Below are 22,176 nucleotides of genomic sequence, written 5' to 3'. Positions count from 1 at the left end.
AGATAATGCTAATATTCACCAGTATCCATTTCTCTTCCAGTCCTAGCTACATGGAAGACTGGAATTCCCCTCCCAACATAGATGAGGTATGTTTTCTTCTGGACCATGAAATTTAAGTAGAAGTGATTTATGAGACTGCCAGGGCTAACCTCTCCAGCCTTCTCTTTCCCTGCTGCCATGATGTAGGGATCCCATGCAAATGTGGAGATACCATAAATTCAAGGCATCTTCAAATGCTAGACCATCACAGGGAGGAGAGCTAACCTGTAGTGCACTCTACATGAAAAAGATTCAAATGTTTTCCTATAAGCTACTCTAATACAGGGGGTATTTGTTATGGCAGCACACCTTTATTGACTTTAACCACTAGTTTAGCTTTTATCATTTCTTTCCTCTATCTCTTCTCTTGCATGCCACCTCTTTGACTTATATTTTGATCTCCTACAACTCTGTCTGATTTCCCTTACTTCTCTTTCTTCTCTCATGCCCTTCCTTACCCTTACCCAATGAGGGTAGTAAAAGTGAGACAGAAAGGATAAAATTGCTAAATAAATAATAAAATGTAAAAAACACACAAAGACACACAAGGCTATAAAAACAGGGGCTCACTTTATTTCAAAGGTAGCCCTCTCAACATTATCTTGGATTTCTGTCACATTTAAATAGTATAATACCATCCCATTTTACATGTAGCTTTTATATTCTCAGGAAATATATTATCCTTATTATATTACAGAATTTTTGCCTGGGGGAAAAAGGTGAAATGAATAGAGTGTAAAATTTGGAGTCAGAGCTTCAACTGTTGAGTCCCAGCTCCACATCTTATAGATGGTTTACTCTTTGGTATACCTTTCTAATTATTGCAGGTTCAGTTTCTTTATATTTTAAATGGAAAAAGTGATAGTATGCTTCAAATATAACACTATTTGACAAATATAAATGTGTACCAATTATTAATATTAGGAAAATATGGACAGGTCAGGAAAGTGCAATTCTAACAGAATAAATCATAAGGCCAGGTGTAGGAATTCCAACCTTCTTTATGACTTCTCCTCTATCTCATAACAGTGTTAGTCTCACAGAGAAGTTTCCAGAACCTCTTGGATATCTTAAATGATAGATGTGTATTATATGGCACACAAAACACTTCTGTCTCTAGTTGTGATAATCAATATATAAACGCAGAAACAGGCAAAAACCTAATATAAATTGTAAGAGCTGAAAGCAAGCAGCATTCTAGTGAGAACAGTTTAGGCTATTGTTTGAGCTCAGTCTTGCCAGTTTCTCAGACACCATAACCTGAATATGTGTTCTTACCTGCTAAGCATTTCAAGTTTTACTGATCAAGTGATCAAATAGGTTTTCTTGATTCCATGCTCTAATGTTCTACAAAAAGTGATTCATGTTTACTAACCTTTTCTACTCTTTGACTTCATGCCTTTCTGAATCTCTAGACATATTAATTGACAATGCTCACACTGAGTGATAATTTTAAGTATATGGTCCAACAATTCTGTCATTATGAAATCAAAATGTGTTCTTTAAACACCTAATCTGTTTGTTCTTTCTTAGTTATCAAATAATTTTGAAAATTTAAAAAAATTAACTATTAGGATTTTTACACATAGTTTATAAACTGTCTCAATCTTTTGAGTAACAAAAGAATGAACAAATAAACTGTGAAAACACACAAATTGAAATAAATTAATAAACTGGTTACTTATCAGCATAATTTTATACCAAGGAGGCAGCGTGAGGAATAGAAAATCATGGGACTGGTGTTGCAGTCTCCCTTGTTATTGTAATTACACACTTTCAAAGTCTCGGTTTCTCAGAAAGACATATTGTTTTTCATTCTTTAACTTTGGTGCTTAAATACTTTAATGTTTAAAGAAGTCTTATATAGATAGCCTGACTTGCTTTAACAACCCATTTCAGAATTTTACTTCCCTATGTTTCATGTCATTCTTTACAGTATCCACATTTCTCTTTCTGTGGATTAATTGTACTTTCCATTAATATCTTTAGTAGAGAAAGAAAACAGCTGTATATGCCCTTTGCATACTTACTTGGAGATCATTTACATATTAAATTGTCTTTTAGACTTTGGTTCTTGAGGCCAAATCACACCACTTCTTTTTCTCAGAGGTCTGATTTTCCAAGTTTAATCATCCTTATGGTAGTCCTCTGAACTGTCCAAGTTTTCCACATCCTTCTTTAGATGAAGTTCCAGAACGGCTCATTGGGGCCTAATGGAAGTTTGGAGGGCTCAGTGATATCTTTTTTCTAAGCTAGTTAAGTGCTGAATAAGCACTCTAGTAGAAAACTTAGTACTATTTAAATTCCATATAAATTCTTATGGAGCAATATTGAGATATTGGCGACACCCAAATGTTGGTCCCCAAATCATCTATTGAGAAATGACTTGATACACACACAAAAAAAAACAAACTGGAAATTTGTCTAAAGAAGGATGAATATGACACTTTGGAATGACAAACTCATATTGACCTCATTATTAAGTAAAAGCCTGAATGATGGGAAACAAAAGAGAGGTCTAAAAAGGAACTACCATTTCCTCTATATTTTCTCTATAAGGCTAACGTCAAACATTTAGTGCCAGCGGCGCCTGGGTGGCTCAGTCAGTTAAGTGTCCGACTTCAGCTCAGGTCATGATCTCACGGTTAGTGGGTTTGAGTCCCGCATCGGGCTCTGTGCTGGCAGCTCAGAGCCCGGTGCCTGCTTCGGATTCTGTGCCTCCCTCTCTCTCTGACCCTCCTCTGCTCACACTGTCTCTTTCTCTCTCTAAAAAATATATAAAACATTTAAAAAAAAGTTAAGAAAAAAAACATCTGATGCCAGTGTATCCATCAAGACTTTCCTGATCCTACAGCCCCTCCTTCCATTCTCATAGCTCAGTTTTTTTCTCTGCCAAAGCATTTAATACACTGTTTTAGATTTTAGTTTGTTTGCCTTCTCCGTCTGTCTTTCACAATGTCCTTCCCAATTCCATAATAGTTAAATAATTAAACACAGATATGAATGTGTTATAGTTTACCTCAAACACACCATGAATATTTACATTTGCATATCTTTGTATGCTTCCTCTTTCCAGATGCTTCTTCAAAGTATAGCTCAAATATCACTTTCCTATGGGCTTTATTGATGTCCTACTTTCCATCCCAAAGACAGACAAATTTCTCTCTATCATTTGTGTTCCTATAAAATTAACACATATTTATATTTTATCAATTATTTTGGTTCATTCTAATTGCTTATAGATCTCTTTTTCTTTTCAACACTGTGCAATTTTCAAGGGGATATTCATATTTTCTTTTTAAAGACATTATCTGGGATGTAAATATTTAAGAAATTGAATTTGTAAATATTTTATCTCTACTACCAAACTGTAAGCCTCTTGAGGGTAGAATATCATACATGATTCCCCTTTGTATACTATAAACACCTGCTGAATGGATGGATAAACGATAAACCAATGACATAACAAACAGTCACACATGAAACTAAATAAGCCAACACAACCACAGATGTCTTCAAGCTTACCGGTCCATGGCACGTGAGGATGCCATCTTCCATCTTCTCACACTGGGGGTCACACTCTACACAGATGGAGCCATTCTCAAACTCTCGAAACTCACTGTGAAAACATCAGCTGCATGAGGTGGTATAAGCAAACAAGCTGTCAACTTAACAAATGAAGTAACATCTGCTAAAAGTCCTATTGGCAGAGTAAATTCTAGAGTTTGTTTCTCTATGTGCCAGGAGCATCAGAATCATTTCCCTGTACATTAAGGAATAAGTTCTCCATTAGGAAAAAAGATAAACTGCAGCCAGATGGCTCTCCTTGCCCTCCATTGGGTTCAATGATAGACTCATTCAGGAAACATCTCTCTTGTGAGAGATATTCTAGCAGTCTCAAAAAAAAAAAAAAAAAAAAAGAGAGAGAGAGAGAAGAAAAAAAAGTATGACTCTTCTGATGACACAGCAGAATTATTTTTACCTTTTTTTAAAGTAAAGCTGTGCCTGTTTGTCTCTATATAAACTGTTACTCTTGGCTGAGCTTTATTTTTTAAACTCTGAAAGAACTATTGTATTTTTCTTGTTGCTAAGTTACATGATATTCCCCATCCCTGTCCTTCAAATCCCAAGACTCTTCAATTTATTTTTGGTGAAACTTCAAAAAATGCTTTGATTTCTTTTCTTCTTTTAAAATAGCTGCCTTAGAGAATTAGAGAAAATCTTTTTATGGCAGATTTTATATTCTTAGATTATTGATCTAATATCACATCTTTTTCAGCTTAAAATCTTTTTGAAGTAATTCTATAAAGTATAAAATAAAAAATAGTTTAATGGTAACTTTCTAAAACTTTTTAATTAAAATCTAGGATGATGGTTATCCCTTCCCAAACCTAACATTTTGTAGCTATTTCAATATTAAATGTTATCAATATGTAAGTTTTCCAATCAATACCTACTGTAAAATTTTAATTTCAATAATTGGTTATCACTCATGTACAACATGTTTAAGTACCCCATCCCCACTAATGTGTGAGAGGATGAGACACTGGGTATAGTCAATTTAGAATGCCAGTTATAAGTCGTTAACAAAACATGACTAAATATTTATAGCTTCTGTTATTTTGTGTCTGTGTATCATGAGCTATCATTCCATACTCAAAGCATTGCAGATCTGGCATTTAAGGATTAATTTCATGATAAATTTAAATTTATTTTTCCCTAAAGTATTCACTTATTTTCATAGTGAATTATCACATTTGGCTATTGTAAAGCCTTAATAAATGACAGAAGTCTAAACGGTGGGCTATATTTTCTGTTGGTTAAATTAAAACTATACCTACTTCAAAGCAAAATAATTAAGTTTGGGTTCTCAAAACATATGACATAAATTGATAGTTTAGCTATGTATCACTGCACATATTTAGTTACATGGATTTTCCACTTTTAAAATGAGATGTTGGTTTGCTATGAATTAAGCTTTTGATGCATTTTCTTGTGTTTAAAATCTCAATTACATAGAAACAGATTTTTTTTGGCATGTTTCATCATCAGTGATATAAAGCACTCAACAGAGGAAATCTTCAGGATATAAAGATCAAAATGACCTGGTATGGGGGAAGAGGGGATGGTACCTCAATTGTAAAGAGAATCAGAAGAATTATTTCTATAGTGAAATTATAAAATTATAAATAATAAACATGAAATTATAGCAAAACTTGCAATCATCAGCAAATTTCTGTTTTTAAGAACAGGTTTTTTGGTTACTAAAGGGTTACGTTACCGAATGAAGGTCGTGATTTTTGTGGTATTAAAACACAGGTCATGCTTTTCTTTCACTTCTTCAAAACCCCTTGCCTATGCACAGAGTTGAGGATTAAGGTGAATAAGTCATTAAAAGTCATGGAGACAAACCTAGCTGCCTTTTCTTCTGAGATTAAACATCTATTTGTATGGCTTTGGGCTCTCTTCCTTTCTGCTCTCAGAACAGATCATTCCTATGATTTTTATTATTTCTTCTTCTCTTCATCGTCACTGTCTCCATCATTGCTTTTTCTTCCCTGTTTCCTATTAATTATATTATGACTGCAAGAAATTCCCTTTCACTTGAATCTGACCTAGCAAATTACTGTCTACTGAGCATGAGTTTTGCAGACTATGCTTTTTTGTCACTTGTTTTTGCTACTCTACGTTTCTTACAGCCATGCTGTGTGTGCTGCCTTAGCCAATCCTGTGAGCCAGAATCAATGCTTTGCAGTCAAGTCCTTCCCAAATTTCACTGGTGTTCCTTCTAGGACTTAAATCCCTTAACATCTCTAGACTTCATTTTGTAAATATCCTCTGTAAAAGGGAAAATAGTGTTTCAGTGAGAGGTTGTGAATGTTAAATATATTTTTAAAAAATGCCTACCAAAAGCTTAGACTGGCACCCTTTCTAATGCTTCCATGTTGTTCTTAACATTTCAAAAGCATTTAACCATGTTGCCAGATAAGAACAATTTTAAGATTGCATTCCAAAGAGCTTTCTCTTTCATTTTAAATTCTTGTGCACTCTAGTTCAGAGTTGCTGAAATACAGTGTAGTCTATGACCTGGATTTGAATGTTAACAGCTAAGGATTAACTGGTTTTCTAGTCCACTTCAAAAAGTCCTCTTTTGAAGATTTCTTCTCCTAATATGATAGTTAAGACTATTTTTATATAAAAATAGGTTCCCTGATTTTGGTAAATGTCACATTTGTATGTGTTTTCAGCAATTTTAAGGTAACTATTCAGCCTAACCATCTAATCAGCATGAATTAATTGGCACAAAAAGGAAATGATAAGAACAATTAGGTTATTTATCCAAGATTTAAAACTAGGAAGTGATGAAGTTAGGATTTGAATTAATTCTTCCTCAAAGGCTGTTTTAACTGTCAGACAGTGTTGAAAGACTTTAGTCAGTGCCACAAGATTGGAGGTGGGAAAATCTATCATTGCATAGGCTAGCATCACATCAGACTTTTACAAGGTATTTTCACCTATTATCTTTCAAGCAAACTCTTGTATATGATTTCCTAGAGCCCTATTACTATTGCAAGTACATGAAAAACTTTATATTTCTTTAATACATTTGATTTAATGACTTGGAAAATGCTAAACTTTCAAAAACAGTCTGGTAACAAACGTTGCTTATTTAGAAAACAGGCTATATTTCCGTAGCTTTCATTATTTTGCAGACACGAGAGAGAGGATGGTATATATATCTGCATATGTATCAATTTCATATTTATGATAAGTTTAAAATGAAATATTAAAGAAAAACAATAGCATATGGAAAGATACAGTATGGAAATCAGACAGTCTGAATTCTAGTGTTGGCTTGATTCTCCAGTGTTCTGACACTGGCCAACACTTTACCAGTTTTCACTGTTTATAAGATGTTGCTGTTAGAAGACATGATTTCTACAGCCCCATTTTCTCTTAATGACTACATATATATATACTCAATAAGCTTATAATGTAACTACTAAATGGAATTAAAGTCTATTAGTTACATTTGAATGGCATTAATTGCTAAACAACAAACAAGCATATTTTGATCTAAAGTATTTTATGTTCAGATCCTATCACTCTGTTATAATAATGAGAATAATAAGCATGAGTCTAATTTATTGAGAAAAGAAACACATAATTTGTTATCCATAATCAAATTTATCAGTTGATTGTACCTTACAAAATTATAAGCTGAAATTTTCTTGGAAAACAATTAAATTCTTATTTTAAATTGTTTCATACTTAAACTTCTCATTTTATTTTTTTTCCCTTAAAGTTCATGAAGGGAATTGGTTTTGCTTATCTTTCAAAGAAGAGACATAACAATATTATTATGATCCATAGATTTCTATCTTTCTGATATAAAATGCAAAAGTGCAATGTTATCTCGGATAATGACAACAGTTGTTTAAAAAAGGGACAATTCTATAACTGCACTGATGAAATAATAATTCATAGTTTGATTTCAGAAAAAGCAAATGTACTGCACATTAACCATTTAGAGGTCATTTAAATACCATAATATTGCATTGTAAACAACATGTAGAATTTTAAAACAATAAAAATTTGAAACTGTAAAAAAATAAAATAAAATGGGACAATTCATGAAGAAAAAGAAGAAATGAAATAAAGAACTTCAAACTGCACTTTTTACAGAACTGTTGAAAATCCTTTCGGTGAGCACTGTAAGAAAATTTAAATCAGCAACAGTACTAAAAAGTGTATTATCACACTAATGAAGGACAACTGTGATGCATGAAATGATACGTTATGATAAACTGATTTTATGAGTATTTGAAATGCCATGCAACAAGATATATGCCAGGTTTTATTGTTGCCAATGTGATTATAGCACCAGAAGGAATTTAAAATACTTGATTTAAAATACTGTTTAGATTATCTTTAAAAAGTGGGAGAACACTTCCAAAAACCTCTTCAACTAGAAACTACAAAGTCAATTTTCTACAGGGTTAAGCGGTTGTCAGAGATGCAGACACATGCATTATTTCTAGTACACAATCAAATAGACACATAACTTGAATGGGGGAAAAAAAATCAAAAGGTATATAGTAATTCCAGATGAAAACTAATAGGAAAGCATGTGAATAAAAAAGATTATTGGAACACCTGTGAGAAAAGATTAGTTGTAATAATCTCCTTCAGAAGGAAAATAAGAATATATTTTTCAATTTTGCTTAAGTTTATATAAACTGCTATAATTTATTAAGAATGATCTATTTTGGTATACTTTTTAAAAATGTGTATAATAGTCAATATATATTTGGACTTCTTTCAGATAAAAGCCTTTCCCCATAAAACAATTCTGTATGTTGTCACCTTTATGCAACAAGAATTCCCCAGAAAAATCTTGGCCAGCACACATGTTCTGCAATTTTACGATTTTCTTATCATTGTAAGATCTGAACCAGTCAGTACCTCAAAGCTTAGGTAAAGGAGACATTGTAAGATGCCTTACCCATCGTAGAGGTTACAAGACTCTATGCAGCTCCTTCCTCTGCTGAAGCGACGGCAGGACAAGCATTGGTCTGGGCCAGGTCCCCAGCAGCCATCACTTGAACACAGATGGTTGCACACCATTCCTGCAGCAGCTAGAAAGCACACCAAATTCAAGGGAGAAACAAAACAGAAGGCTGTGTCAAAACATACCATTTTAATATGACTCTTCCTAAGTAGTGCTGTTTCTGAAGAAGTGGGATTGAAAGAGATCTGTGGCAGATAACTTTGTTTGCCTACCCAGTCACCATGACCCACCCTACTGTCACCTTCTTTCATACTGCAGAGCCTCCATCACTGTGTATGTACAGAGCCACTACATTTTTCATAAGAATGACCAAATGTCAATTGTCTACATCAAAATTCTAGGGAGGAAGGGTGAAAGAAATTAATCTTCCAATTAAGGTAAGAAACAAACCACCTTTCTCAATCCAACTGTTTGCTCCACTAAGACACCAAAAATTTCTTCAATTCCATATGAGAGCTTCATGAAGAAATAGAACAAATAATCTTTGTATTAAAAATTTAAAAAAAGAAAGAAGAAAATACCTTTAAGGTAAGAGGGAAGAAAGAACTGGAAATAAAATATAAGTTTTTTATAGGCCTCTGCTTGCCTTTATCTTTAGCCAAAGTGGCACATGTGAGAAAATGTTTTGCAAATATATGAAACAAACTGTAGTGGTCATTCATGAGGAGGTATAGAAAATAAAGTAATAACAATCATCTTTAGTTTTATCTGTGAATATTGGTGAGAAAGATGCCAAAGAATTTTGGGACTGTTTTAAAATTGCTACTTAAGTTTACCATCTCTCTTTCCCTTTATACTCAGTAACATTTATTCAGTATATTATTACCTATACAGAGTAACATAATTTTAGTTAAGGGATACTAGGTGTTGAATAAGAAGGGTCTATAGAGACTTCAAATGTTATTCTGAGTGTCTGAAAAGTTGATTTGAGGTATCTGAAACAAAACTCTATATTTTCATAAATATTAAGAATTTCCGAGAAGATTAAAAAAAATCAAAAACATCGTTATCTTCCCAGTAGTTGCCAAGTTTAATTATTATGGGATGTAAATTGTCATGACAAGAGCATCTGAAGTGGGTGGGGATAGCCTTGAATAGGTGAGTATAATATAAGCAAGAAACATCTGTGAAAGTTACCTTCTCTAACATATGCTTGAGAAAGTTAATTGCCAGCATCCATGATGCTGATTAGCTTTTTCTTTCTTTCTTTCTTTCTTTCTTTCTTTCTTTCTTTCTTTCTTTCTTTCTTTCTTTCTTTCTTTCTTTCTTTCTTTTCTTTCTTTCTTTCTTCTTTCTATGTTTATTTATTTTTGAGAGAGAGACAGAGCATGAGTAAGGGAGAGGCAGGGAGAGAGGGAGACACAGAATTTGAAGCAGGCTCCAGGCTCTGAGCTGTCAGCACAGAGCCTGACACAGGGCTCAAACTCACTAACTGTGAGACCCTGACGTGAGCTGAAGTTGTACACTTAACCGACTGAGCCACCCAGGCACCCCATGCTGACTAGTTTTAAAACACTGAAAGAAAATAGCCCAATTCATGTATTTTTTCTCTTATATCCTACAGCTTTAAGGAGGCCGCTATGTTAAAACTATGGAAGTTTTTTTTCTCAAGACAGAATCAGACCTACTAGCAAGTCTTTTTACTTATTAACTGCTTAATTGAATAATCTCTTCGAACATTGAGAGAGAAACTGTGTTATGTGTGTGTGTTGTGTGTGTGTTTGTGTCTGTGTGTCTGTGTGTATTTAGCAATTTTATTGAACTATATATTATATACAATACACTTTCTCATACATAAAGTATACAATTAGATCTTTGACATGTGCATGTAATGGTGAACCATATACACAATTAGAGCAATGAATGTGTCCATTAATTCCCAAAGAGTTCTCATGATTTATGTAATCCCTTCCTCCTGCCCTATCCCTTTCAGATTACCACTGGTTTAATATCTATTACTTTTCACTTAGAATTTTACATAAATATAAACATATAATATATAGTCTCTCTTATATACTTTCTGCATAATTATTTTGAAATCCATCGATGTTGCTGTATCAATATTCATTTATTTTTATTATTGAATATATTCTTTTGTATGTATATACAATATTTGTTAAACCATTCACCTATTGCTACATATTTAGACTGTTTCCAATTTTGTGCTACTAAAATTAAGCTCCTATAAAAATCATGCACAAATCTTTATACAGACATATATTTTCATTTCCCTTCCATAAATCCCTAGGAGTAAAATGGCTGGATAATTCGGTAGATATGAGATTAACTTTAAAAAAATAGTCAAATTGCTTCGCAAAGTAGTACTATCTTACATTCTCAATAGCAGGGAACTCAAGTCAAAAATTAAAGTTCCCCCACATCTTTGTCAATATTTGGTATGGTCAGTCTGTTTAATTTTAGTCTTCCTAAAAGGTTTGTAGTGATATTTCATTATAGCTTTTTAAAAATTTTTCTAGTGTTTATTTATTTATTTTGAGACAGATAGAGAGTGAGCAGGGGAGGGACAGAGAGAGAGGGAGACAGAAAATCCCAAGTAGGCTCCACCCTGTCAGAGTGCAGAGCTCCATGCTTGAACTCACCAACCATGAGGTTATGACTTGAGCCAAAGTCAAGAGTCAGTCACTTAACAGTCTAAGCCACCCAGGCACCCCTCATTGAAGCTCTGATTTGCTTTTCAAATTGATTAAAGATACTGAGCATCTTTTAATGTGCTTATTTGCTGTCCAATATATCCTATTTGGTTAAGTGCTACTGAATCTTCAGCTCACTTTGTATTGGATTGATTGCTTTCATACTACTTAGTATTGAGTTCTTTACATATTCGTGTCTTTTTCATTCTTTTAGCACTGTCTTTTACAAATTTATCACTTTGTTCTTCTATGAATTGTGCTTTGAGCATCATGTGTAAGAAATCTTTGTCTAATTGAAGGTAGCAAAGGTTTTCTATGATGTTTTCTTTTAGAAGTTGTATGGTATTGATTTTACATTCAGGTGTATGATCCATTTTGAGTTAGTTTGTATGTAATGGTGCTGTATTAGTCAAGGCTCTCCAGAGAAACAAAATAAATAGGATATGTATGATTTGTCGTAAGGAATTGGCTTACACAGTTCTAGAGATTGAAAAGTCACAACATTTGCTCCCTGTAAGTAGAAAGGTCAGGAAAGCCTATAGTATAATTTCAATCTCAATCCAAAGGCCTTTGAACTAGGACAAATGGTGTAAGCGCCACCTGAGGGTGGGAGAACACCAGTGTCCTAGCTCAGAAGTCATACTTAGAGAGTGATTTCTTCCTTCTACCTTTATGCTCTATCCAGCCCTACAGTGAATTGGATGATGCCTATCTATTTTGCAGTAGATTCATTCAGTCTACAATTTCAAATGTTAATCTCATCCAAAAACCACCCTCATAGACACACCCAGAAATAATGATTAACCCCATGACCTAGTCAATTTGATACATAAAATTCACCATCACAGATACTGTATAAAGTTCTATTCTTTTTTTTTTTTTTTTTTGCATATGGATATCCAATATTTCCAGCACTATTTGTTAAAAACACTATGTGCTGTCATCCAGGCTTTGTTGTTCCATTTAGAGAGCACAGACACAGTAGATTTTTCATAATTCTTATGGGTCATTGGATTTTCAGAATGGTCAATGAGCATTGGCTTCAACTTTAAGTCACCACCTGTGCTAGCCCCTAACAAGAGAGTCAGACTGTCCTTTGAAATTTTGAAGCTAGGCATTGATTTCTCCTCCCTAGCTATGAAATTCTAGGTAGGTTGTGTTTGAGAAACTGCTGAACTGTTTTCTTGAACATTTTACATTCTCATCAGGAGTCTAGAAATGATCCCATTTCTCTGTTATCTTCTGTAGCATTTGGTTTTGTCACTAAACAGTTCTACCCATTCTGATAGGTGTATAGTGATATCTCATTGTGGGTTTAATTTTAATTTCCATAAAATGGATAATAATATTGACATCTTTTAGTGTACTTAGTTTTGCTATCCATATATCCTCCTCAGTAAAAAGTATCTTGTCTTTGTCCATTTTAATTATATACTTTCATTGTTGAAAGTTGAGGGTTCTTTATATATTCTATCAAGTAGTCTATATCTATCTATCAATCATCTAGCTTGTCTCTCTCTTTCTCTCTCCATATGATTTAAAACAAATCAAAACCACACTGAGATACCACCTCACACCAGTCAGAGTGGCTAAAATGAGCAAATCAGAGAACTCTAGATGCTGGCGAGGATGTGGAGAAACAGGCACGCTACTACACTGTTGGTGGGAATGTAAACTGGTGCAGCCCCTCTGGAAAACAGTGTGGAGGTTCCTCAAAAAATCAACAGTGGAACTCCCCTATGACCTAGCAATAGCACTGCTGGGAATTTACCCAAGGGATACAGGAGTGCTGATGCATAGGGGCACATGTACCCCAATGTTCATAGCAGCACTCTCAACAATAGCCAAAACATGGAAAGAGCCTAAGTGTCCATCAGCTGATGAATGGATCAAGATGTGGTTTATCTATATGATGGAATACTACATGGCAATGAGAAAGAATGAAATCTGGCCATGTGTAGCAACATAGATGGACCTTGAGGATGTGATGCTGAGCGAGATAAGTCAGGCAGAGAAGGACAAATATCATATATTTGCACATATAGGAGGATTAGGAGGAACTTAATGGAGGACCAAGGGGGAGAAGAAGGGGGAACTAGTTGGGGAGAGAGAGAGAGGCAAACCATGAGAGACTCTTGAATGCTGAGAACAAACTGAGGACTGATGGGTGTGCAGGGGGGAGGGGGGAGATGGGCATGGAGGAGGGCACTTGTGGGGATGAGCACTGGGTATTATATGGAACTTGACAATAAACTACTTAAAAAATAAAATAAATAAAAATAAAAATAAATATAGTTTCTTTCAATTTGTAGCTTCCACTTTGGTACTCTCAATAAGATCCCTTTCAGAGTAATTGTTTTTAACCTTAAACTCAATTTATCAATTTTCCCTTTTATAGATTGTACTTTTTGTGACAACTCTAAATTCTCTCTGTCTAGCTCTAGGTCCCAAATAATTTCTCTTAATAATTTTTCAAATGCTTTTTTCTATATTCATTAATATGATCATGTGATTTTTCTTTTTTAGCCTATTAATATGATATTTTACACTGTTTGATTTTCTATATTGAATCAGCCTTGTATCCCTGGAATAAACCCTGTTTTGTTATGCTGTGTAACTAATTTATATATTGTTGATTGCTGAGTACTATTTGCTCTACTTGGCTACAGATTTTTGCTTCTATATTCCTGAGAGACACATTGGTTTCTTCCTTCCTTCCTTCCTTCCTTCCTTCCTTCCATCCTTTCTTTCTTTTCCTTTCCTTCATTTCTTCTTCCTTTTTTGGTACTCTTTGTTCACATATGTGCCCTAATCTTTTAAACCATCATGCAAAGTAGACGTAATTATTCATTTTACAGAGGAGCAGATACTCAGGGAGGCTAAGTTGTCTCAGGCCACAGTTTCAGACTAGGGGTTTCAGTGTAGTCCTGCCTGTTCTCTTAACCACAACTGGAGATGAAATTCCCAGCTCCATACCCCACCTTCTCTGACACTACATTCCAGGGAGGTTGGGGCACCTCGTATTAGCCTGGTGAGTATAGAAGCCCACACTCCTCATTCCTTTCCAAGTATGGGTGAAATTGGGCCATGGTTTCTTTCTGTGGTATTTGCCTAGAGTAGAATGGTTGTTGTATAAAAGATTTCTGATCCAGCTAGTAAGTCCATTTCCTGGTCCTTTGGAGAGAGAGACAGGATTTTGTTTAAGCTTTTTTGGTCTGGATCTGTTAGTGTTTCTGAGCTGTCAGTTTCTTTACCTCCAAATCTTGGATATAGGAGACAAAAAGAAAACCTAGGGGACTCATATCTGTGTCTTTTCTTGGATTACAAGTTGCCAAACCTGTCTTCCACCTTCTCCCCAAATTTCAAATCTTATGTTTCTTTTATATATAATGCCCAAGGTTTTCAGCTGTACTTACCAGAGGAAATAGGCAAAAGTACATCAAATTCATCTTACCAGAAGTACAAATCCTAGTATACATCTTTAATTTACTGTGGTCTATTTTCATTATATTCTACCACTATTTCAGTATTTTTCTAACACTCAATGTATGTTCTAAGAACCCTAAGATAGGATATATCCATTTCTCCATTCCTAAGCTTTAAATTACCATCATACATTATACTTTTCTCTATGTTATTCACCACATACTCATTATTTTAGTTTAAATATTAGATTGCTCTTTGAAGAGAATTAAATAATAAGACAAAGATTCTATGTATATATCCATGTAGGGCTCTTTCTCCCATATGTAGATCCATATTTTCATCTGATATTGCTTACTCCTGACTAAAGGACTTCTTTTGATATTTCTTGGCAGTGTGGTTTTCCCTGGTGCTGCTCTCTCTTTGGCAATCTGTCTCTGTACTCCAGCTGCCTTAGTCTCCCTGGAGTCTCAGCTCTGCCTCCTCAACTCAAGCAGTCTCTGGGACTCTTCCGGGTTCCTCCTGATGGTGCTATGGTCTAAAATTCTCTCAAGGTAGTTAGTCAGAGCAATCAGCAGGCTCACTTCATTTGTTTCTACACTCTTAGGAATCGCTTTCCTTCAGCATTTGATATCTACTCTCTTGCCAACTGTCATTTCATACATTTTGTTCTTCTTGTGGCTGTTTCATAAGGGAGGGTAAATCTGATTCCTGCTATTATGTATTGGCCAAAAAAGGCCATCATGTGTTTACCTAAAAAAATTCAACACTGGATTACTTGCTGTTTCTTGTTTAGAGAGAAAAGTTTTCATAGAATAATCCTCCAAAAATGCCCAAAACAGCTTCTAAGCACCAACAAAACTTATTAAAAAGTATAGCTCCTTTGGGGCATCTGGGTGGCTCAGTTGACTGAGCATCTGACTCAATTTTGGCCGAGGTCATGATCTCATGATTCATGGGATTAATTCTCACCTAGGGCTCCATGCCAATAGTGTGAAGCCTGCTTGGAATTCTCTCTCTCTTTCACTCTCTGCCACTCTGCTGTTTGTGTGTGGAAGCTCTCCCTCTCAAAATAAATAAACTTTAAAAAGTATATCTCCTTCTATTATGTTTCAATTTATTTACTTTATAGTTAAAATTCTAAATAATACATAAATGTAATTTTTAAAAATAGTCTGAAAGAACAGAGACTGAATAGAATGTTTTCCTATGTAGCTAATATTGTCCCTCTTCTCAAACATATTATTATTTTAGGTACCTCATAAAATTTGTGGACTTTGCTTAATTATGGTTTCTCTAGGTAATAAAAATTAAATTGAATACCATATATTATAAGTATTTTTTTTCTTCATATCATGTGGATACTCTTCAAAACTTCAAAACTTGAATGATTTTATGTTCTACTTGGAAAAGGCTGACAGTTTATCTCTTATATTGATTTTGAACTAATAGCAAGAGTTCCTTCTTTCTTACTTATTTATAATGCAGAGTAAGAGGGTTCTCTCACTGTACAAATTAAATGTCAGTTGAAATGGACTCTTTACATAGGTTTCATATGGCTGAAACTTACACGTATATGTGACTTGCACTAATATATATGTAAGGAGATTAAAAACTGGTTCAGTTAAGCTCATTGAACATAAATGTGTAAGATCAAATTCTATTTCACAGAGTTATAAAGAAGCAAAAGATCTATGATATCAACTAATATAAAGTCATAATATCCATTTTTATAATCATTCAACAATTTTAAGTTATTAATAGAGTTTCATATTCTGCAACATGTATACATTTATATACAATTCTAATATACTTTGAATTTGAATAAATCCTAAATATGAAAAAAAGTTACATCATAAAAGCAACTTGTAAATTCAAGCAGAGTACATAGAAAATCACATTGCACTGTCATGAATCTGGCTCTTTGCTTTCATCACTTTCTTTTTTTTCCTTTTTAATGTTTACTTATTTTTGAGAGAGAGAAACAGAGACAGAATGCAAGCTGGGGATGGGCAGAGAGAGAGGGAGACACAGAATCTGTAGCAGGCTCCAAGATCCAAGCTGTCAGCACAGAGCCCAACTTGGAGCTCAAACTCACGAGCTGTGAGATCATGATCTGAGCCGAGTCGGACAAATAACCAACCAAGCCACCCAGGCCCCCCTGCTTTCATCACTTTCAAATCCTGATAGGAAATAAAATCAAGGCTTAAAATTTGCCAACTTCTAAGTCTCTGATACATTTTCGATTTCTTCCTTTAGAATGTTGACAAAGCCATTAGTGCTCCCTAGTTACTGTCAATTTCATGATATCTTATCAACTTTTTATCTATTTTGCCAACTTTTACTCATTTTTTTTCAGGTTTGAAAGCCTCACACTTTTGTCCCTTCTCCTTTTTTCTCCCAAGAGAGATAGACTCTTTAATATGTGGACGGGTAAAAGCTGCCTGCTTTGATTTTCTGTTGCATGCTTTGAATTATAAGGAGAGGAGAGTTTTAGCTTCACTGAAGCTCCTAACCTCTTTTCGACTACCCAATGCCTCCCTTTCTTTCAATTTTTAGATCCTCAATTTCAGAACAGTTTTGGATCAGAAAACACTAAGTTTTCTATTGGAGGAAAGTGATAACAAACAGAAAACAACAATTCATTTTTTTTTTCTTTTTTTTTCCAAACCACTAGATGATGGTATTGAAGGCTGGGTTGATCATTTTCTCCAGAGTGAAACAAAGAGAAGTGTCTTCATGCAGCATAGAACAAAAGGCCAAGGAAGCTTCTTCTTTGAAATTCTTTAGAGAAAAGAACTTTCGATCAGCACCCAGAATTCAACAGTTTGTTGACCTCCCAGAGTGATAGTCACATGGGGAAGGAGTAGAAGACTTATTCAGTGGCTTAAAAGTTCAAAAGGCCATTACAAGTCTCTCTAAAGAAATTTTAGAAATGTAGTTATTAGGCAACCTTTAACTTCCTCTGTGTTTTCTCTGGAAGCTGTAAAATAGATTTTTCTTTATCTCATCTGAATTGTTCCTGAGTGTTAAAAATGTGGAGATATAATAATGTGCCTAGTATTTCAATCTTTATATAGAGTATTGAACTTGTTTTCATTAAAATAGATGCAAGTTTAAATAATGGTTCTTGCTATTGTGCTGCATTTGTTCAAGTAAATAGATTAGCTCAAAATATTGAAATAGAATACCTGTGTATAGGCACAAATGTAGTAAAAATATATTTTCTTTCATTGTACAAAACCATCTATGCTGTTTGCATTACTTACTATATAGAGAGGTACAGTTTGTATTTGAAATAAATTTGAACAGATACCATTAATCCTTTTTTTTAAGGCTAACATACATGATTTAGTTATCGTAGCTCAGTTTTGTGATCAGACCAGGATAGTTTCAAATCTTTACTCTATGCCTAGCCATGTAGCTTCCGGCAATTATCTACATGTTCCTCATCTGTAAAGTGAATGATAATATCTCCCTTTCAGGGTTGTAATGAAGAGTAGACTTCATATTAGCATATTCGCAGGATTACTTATCTAAACTAAGTCCTCAATAAATATACTTAAGAGAAATTTGAAAATATAACAAGTATATTCATGCATTCACTTCTAAAACTACCTGCTTTTAAACTACTTACTTTATGCTAGACACTGCTAAGAAATGAGGATATGATGAAAACATGAAATAAAAGACATATTCTTTTATCTACAGCTTATAGTCTATTTGAGGAGACAAGCATTAGATAAATAATCATTGAGAGACAGGCAGAAAGACCAAGAGAAAGGGAGAGAGAGAGAGAGGACCTACTAAGAGAATATAGCACTTGTCCTAACCTAGTTGGTAGGTCACATTAGGTCTACCCACATAAGGAGGAATAAGAAACTGAGACAAGAAGAATACATAGGGATTATTAAAGCAAAGAGGGCTGCAGGAAATTGAGAATCACAACTGCAGCCAAGAAAGACTGAGCAGGGAATAAGATCAGTGATTTTAGAGAATAGGCTGGACATGAGCAGAGTGGGAAAGTGGTACCTGATGAGCTAGTGAGATATACAAGGGCCAGATTACGTAGGATCTAGAGGCCATTTACAAGATTTTCTGCTTTGTACAAAGAGTTTTGGGAAGCTGTTGGAAGGTTTTAAACAGCAGAGTAAGGATTTTTTTTTCCTCCTCCAAATTTTTATTTAAATTCCAATTTGTTAACACACAGTGTCATGTTAGTTCCAGATGTAGAATTTAGTGATTCATCACTTATATACAACATATGGTGCTCATCACAAGTGCCCTCCTTAATCCCCACCACCTATTTAACCCATTCCCTGTCCCCTCCCCGCCAGCAACCCTCAGTTTGTTCTCTGTAGGGAAGAGTCTGTTTCCTGGTTTGCCTCTCTTCCTGCCCACCATATTCATTTGTTTTGTTTCTTAACTTCCACAAATGAGTGATATCATATGGCATCTGTCTGTCTCTAACTGACTTGTTTTGCTTAGCATAATACTCTTTGGATCTAGCCACATCATTGCAAATGGTAAGATTTCATTATTTTTTTATGCCTGAATAATACTGCAGTGGACATAGGCATGCAGATATCTTTTTGAGATCTTGATTTGATTTTATTTGTATATATTCCTAAAAATGGGAATGCTGGATCATATGGTAGTTCTCTTTTTAATTTTTGAGGAACCTCCATACTGTTTTCCATAGTAGCCATGCGAATTTAATTTCCTATTATACAACAGTTTCCTTTTCTCCACATCCTCACCATAATTTGTTGTAACTTGCCTTATTTTAGCATGTGTGATGTGTGATTTCAATCTGCATTTCCATGATGCTTAGTGATGTTGAACACCTGTTTTTATGTCCTTCTTAGCCATTTGTACGCCTTTTTTGGAGAAATGTCACTTCAATTCTTCTCCCCACTTTTATTTATTTCTCATATATATTTCTATGAGAGAGAAAGTGTGTGAGCAGGGGACGGTCAGAGAGAGAGGGAGACACAAACTGAACAGGCTCCAGGCTCTGAGCTAGCTGTCAGCACAGAGCCTGATGCAGGGCTCGAACCCACAAACTGTGAGATCATGACCTGAGCCGAAGTCTGACGCACAACTGACTAAGCCACACAAGTGCCCCTCCTCTGCCCAATTTTAAATAGGAAAGTTTACAGCTTTCTGTTGAGTTGTATGAGTTTCTTACATAATTTATATATTAACACCTTAATCAGATACATGATTTGCAAATGTTTTCTCCCATTTTTGATGTAATCCCACTTGTTTATTTTTGCTTTCATTGCTTCTGCTTTTGGTATGATACTCATAAAATCAGTGCCAAGACCACTGTAAAGGAGCTTATCACCTCCTATGCTTTCTTCTAGGAATATAATGTTTTCAGGTCTTATGTTTAAGTCCTTAATGCATTATCAGTTAATTTTTGTAAGCAGTATAAAATAGGCATCTTATTTCATTCTTTTGCATGTGAATATTCAGTTTTCCCAACATCATTTATTAAAGAAACTATTCTTTCCCTCATTGAATATTGTTGGCCCCTTTATCAAATATTAATTGACTATATATGTATGGGTTTATTTGGGGCTCTTGATTCTGTTTCATTGGTCTATGTATATGTTTTTGTGCCAGTACCACACTGTTTCAATTACTATGGCTTTGTAATATAGTTTAAATCAGGAGATCTGAAGCCTCTATCTTTGCTCTTTCATAAGACTGATTTGGCTATTCAGAATTTTTTGCAGTTCCATAGGAATTCTGGATTATTTTTTTCTATTTCTGGAAAAAATGCCATTGGAATTTTGGTAGAGAGTTTGGAAATTGTGATATCATGACCGGAGCTGAAGTTGGACACTTAACCAACTGAGCCACCAAGATGCTCCCAAGTTAAGTTTTCCGACATTTGTTAGAGAATTTTTGTATTTGTATTTATCAAGGATATTTGTTTGTAATTTTCCTTTCTTATAGTGTCCTTATTGGGCTTTGGTATCCAGACAATGCTGGCCTTATAAATGAATTTGGGAGTGTGCCCATCTCTATAATTTTTTTGGAAGAGCTGGAAAAGTATTGGTATTAACTCTTCTTTAAATATTTGGTAGAACTCACCAATAAAACTATAAAATAATAAATAAAGCTGGGCTTTTCTATGTTGGGAGGTTTTTGATTACTGATTCCATCTCTGTAAATGACTGTTGAGATCATGTTTTTTTCATGATTCAAACTTGGTAGGTTGTACAGTTTTAGTAATTTGTCCATTTTTTCTATGTTGCCTACTTTGTTGCCATATAATTGTTCATTGTAATATTTTAATGATCCTTTGTATTTCTGTGGTATCGGCTGCAATGTCTCCTCTTTCATTTCTAATATTATCTGAGTCCTCTCTCTTTATACCTTGGTAAGTGTAGCTGAAAAGTTTGCCAATTTTTGTTTATCTTAAGAAAAAAACACTGCTCATTTCATTAATTCTTTCTATTGTTTTTCTATTCTCTATTTCATGTATTTCCATTCCGATCCATTATATCCTTCCTTCTGCCAACTTTGGACTTTGTTTTTTCTTGTCTTTTTAACTCCTGTGGTATAAAATTAAGTTTTTATTTGAGTTCTTCCTTTTCCTTTCTTTTTTTAAGTGTAAGTATTTATTGCTATAAACTTCTCTCTTACGACTTGTTTTGGTGTGTTAGTTTAGTATGGCGTGTTTCCATTTTTGCTTAAGGTATTTATTTATTTATCTTTTAATCATTTAAGGACAAATCAGTTTTTAAGTAGTGTGCTGTTTAATTTCTACATATTTGTGGATTTTCCATTTTTCCTCCTGTTACTGATTCCTAGTTACATACTATTATGGCCATAAAAGATAAATTGGCATGACTAGTCTTTTAAAATTTTCTAAGACTTGTTTAGTGATCTGAAATGTCACATATCCTGATGAATATTCCATACGTGCTTACAATGATATATATTATGCTGCTGTTGGATGGAATGTTCTGTATATGTCTTTTAGATCCAGTAGGTCTAAAGTATAGTTCAAGTCCAATGTTTCCTTATTTCTTTATAGTTCAAGTCCTTAGTTTCTGTATGGATGATCATTGGAAGTGGGGCATTAAAGTCCCCTGCCATGATTATATTGTTAGTGATTGCTCCCTTCAGATCTGTTCAGATGCTCTCTTGTGGGTTGCATATATATTTACAAATGCAATATCCTCTAGGTGAATTCACCACTCTTTCATTATATAATGATGATCATTGTCTCTTGCTGCATTTTTTTTTTTTACCTAAATTCTATTTTGTCTAATATAAGTATAACTAGACCTGGTTTCTTTTGGTTTCCACATACTCTTTCTTATTTTGCCTAAAATAATTTGAGTTGGGCTTTTTTTCATTAAAAGAGCACTGGATTAGTTTCTTTTTGCTAGTGTAATAAATAACAAAATTTAATCACTTAAACTCCACAAATTTAGTCTCTTAGAGTTCTGGAGCTCAGAAGTTCTCTTG

The 22,176-nt window shown here is 34.3% G+C and overlaps 1 protein-coding gene across 1 annotated transcript in view; it reads right to left on the bottom strand.

Moving 5' to 3' along the window:
- ERBB4 (erb-b2 receptor tyrosine kinase 4) overlaps positions 1–22,176 on the bottom strand; it is an 830,995-nt gene that overhangs the window by 248,307 nt on the left and 560,512 nt on the right. The window contains exons 13-14 of the mRNA XM_077770965.1: positions 8,546–8,678; positions 3,565–3,658 (exon numbers count right to left, since the gene is read on the bottom strand). Coding sequence (XP_077627091.1) covers positions 3,565–3,658; positions 8,546–8,678 — 227 coding nt within the window. The remainder of the gene's footprint in view (positions 1–3,564; positions 3,659–8,545; positions 8,679–22,176) is intronic.

This window comes from Crocuta crocuta, unplaced genomic scaffold (genome assembly GCF_008692635.1).
Source record: "Crocuta crocuta isolate KB4526 unplaced genomic scaffold, BGI_CrCroc_1.0 scaffold160, whole genome shotgun sequence".
NCBI lineage: Eukaryota > Metazoa > Chordata > Mammalia > Carnivora > Hyaenidae > Crocuta > Crocuta crocuta.
This window is presented reverse-complemented; position numbering and strand designations above follow the sequence as displayed.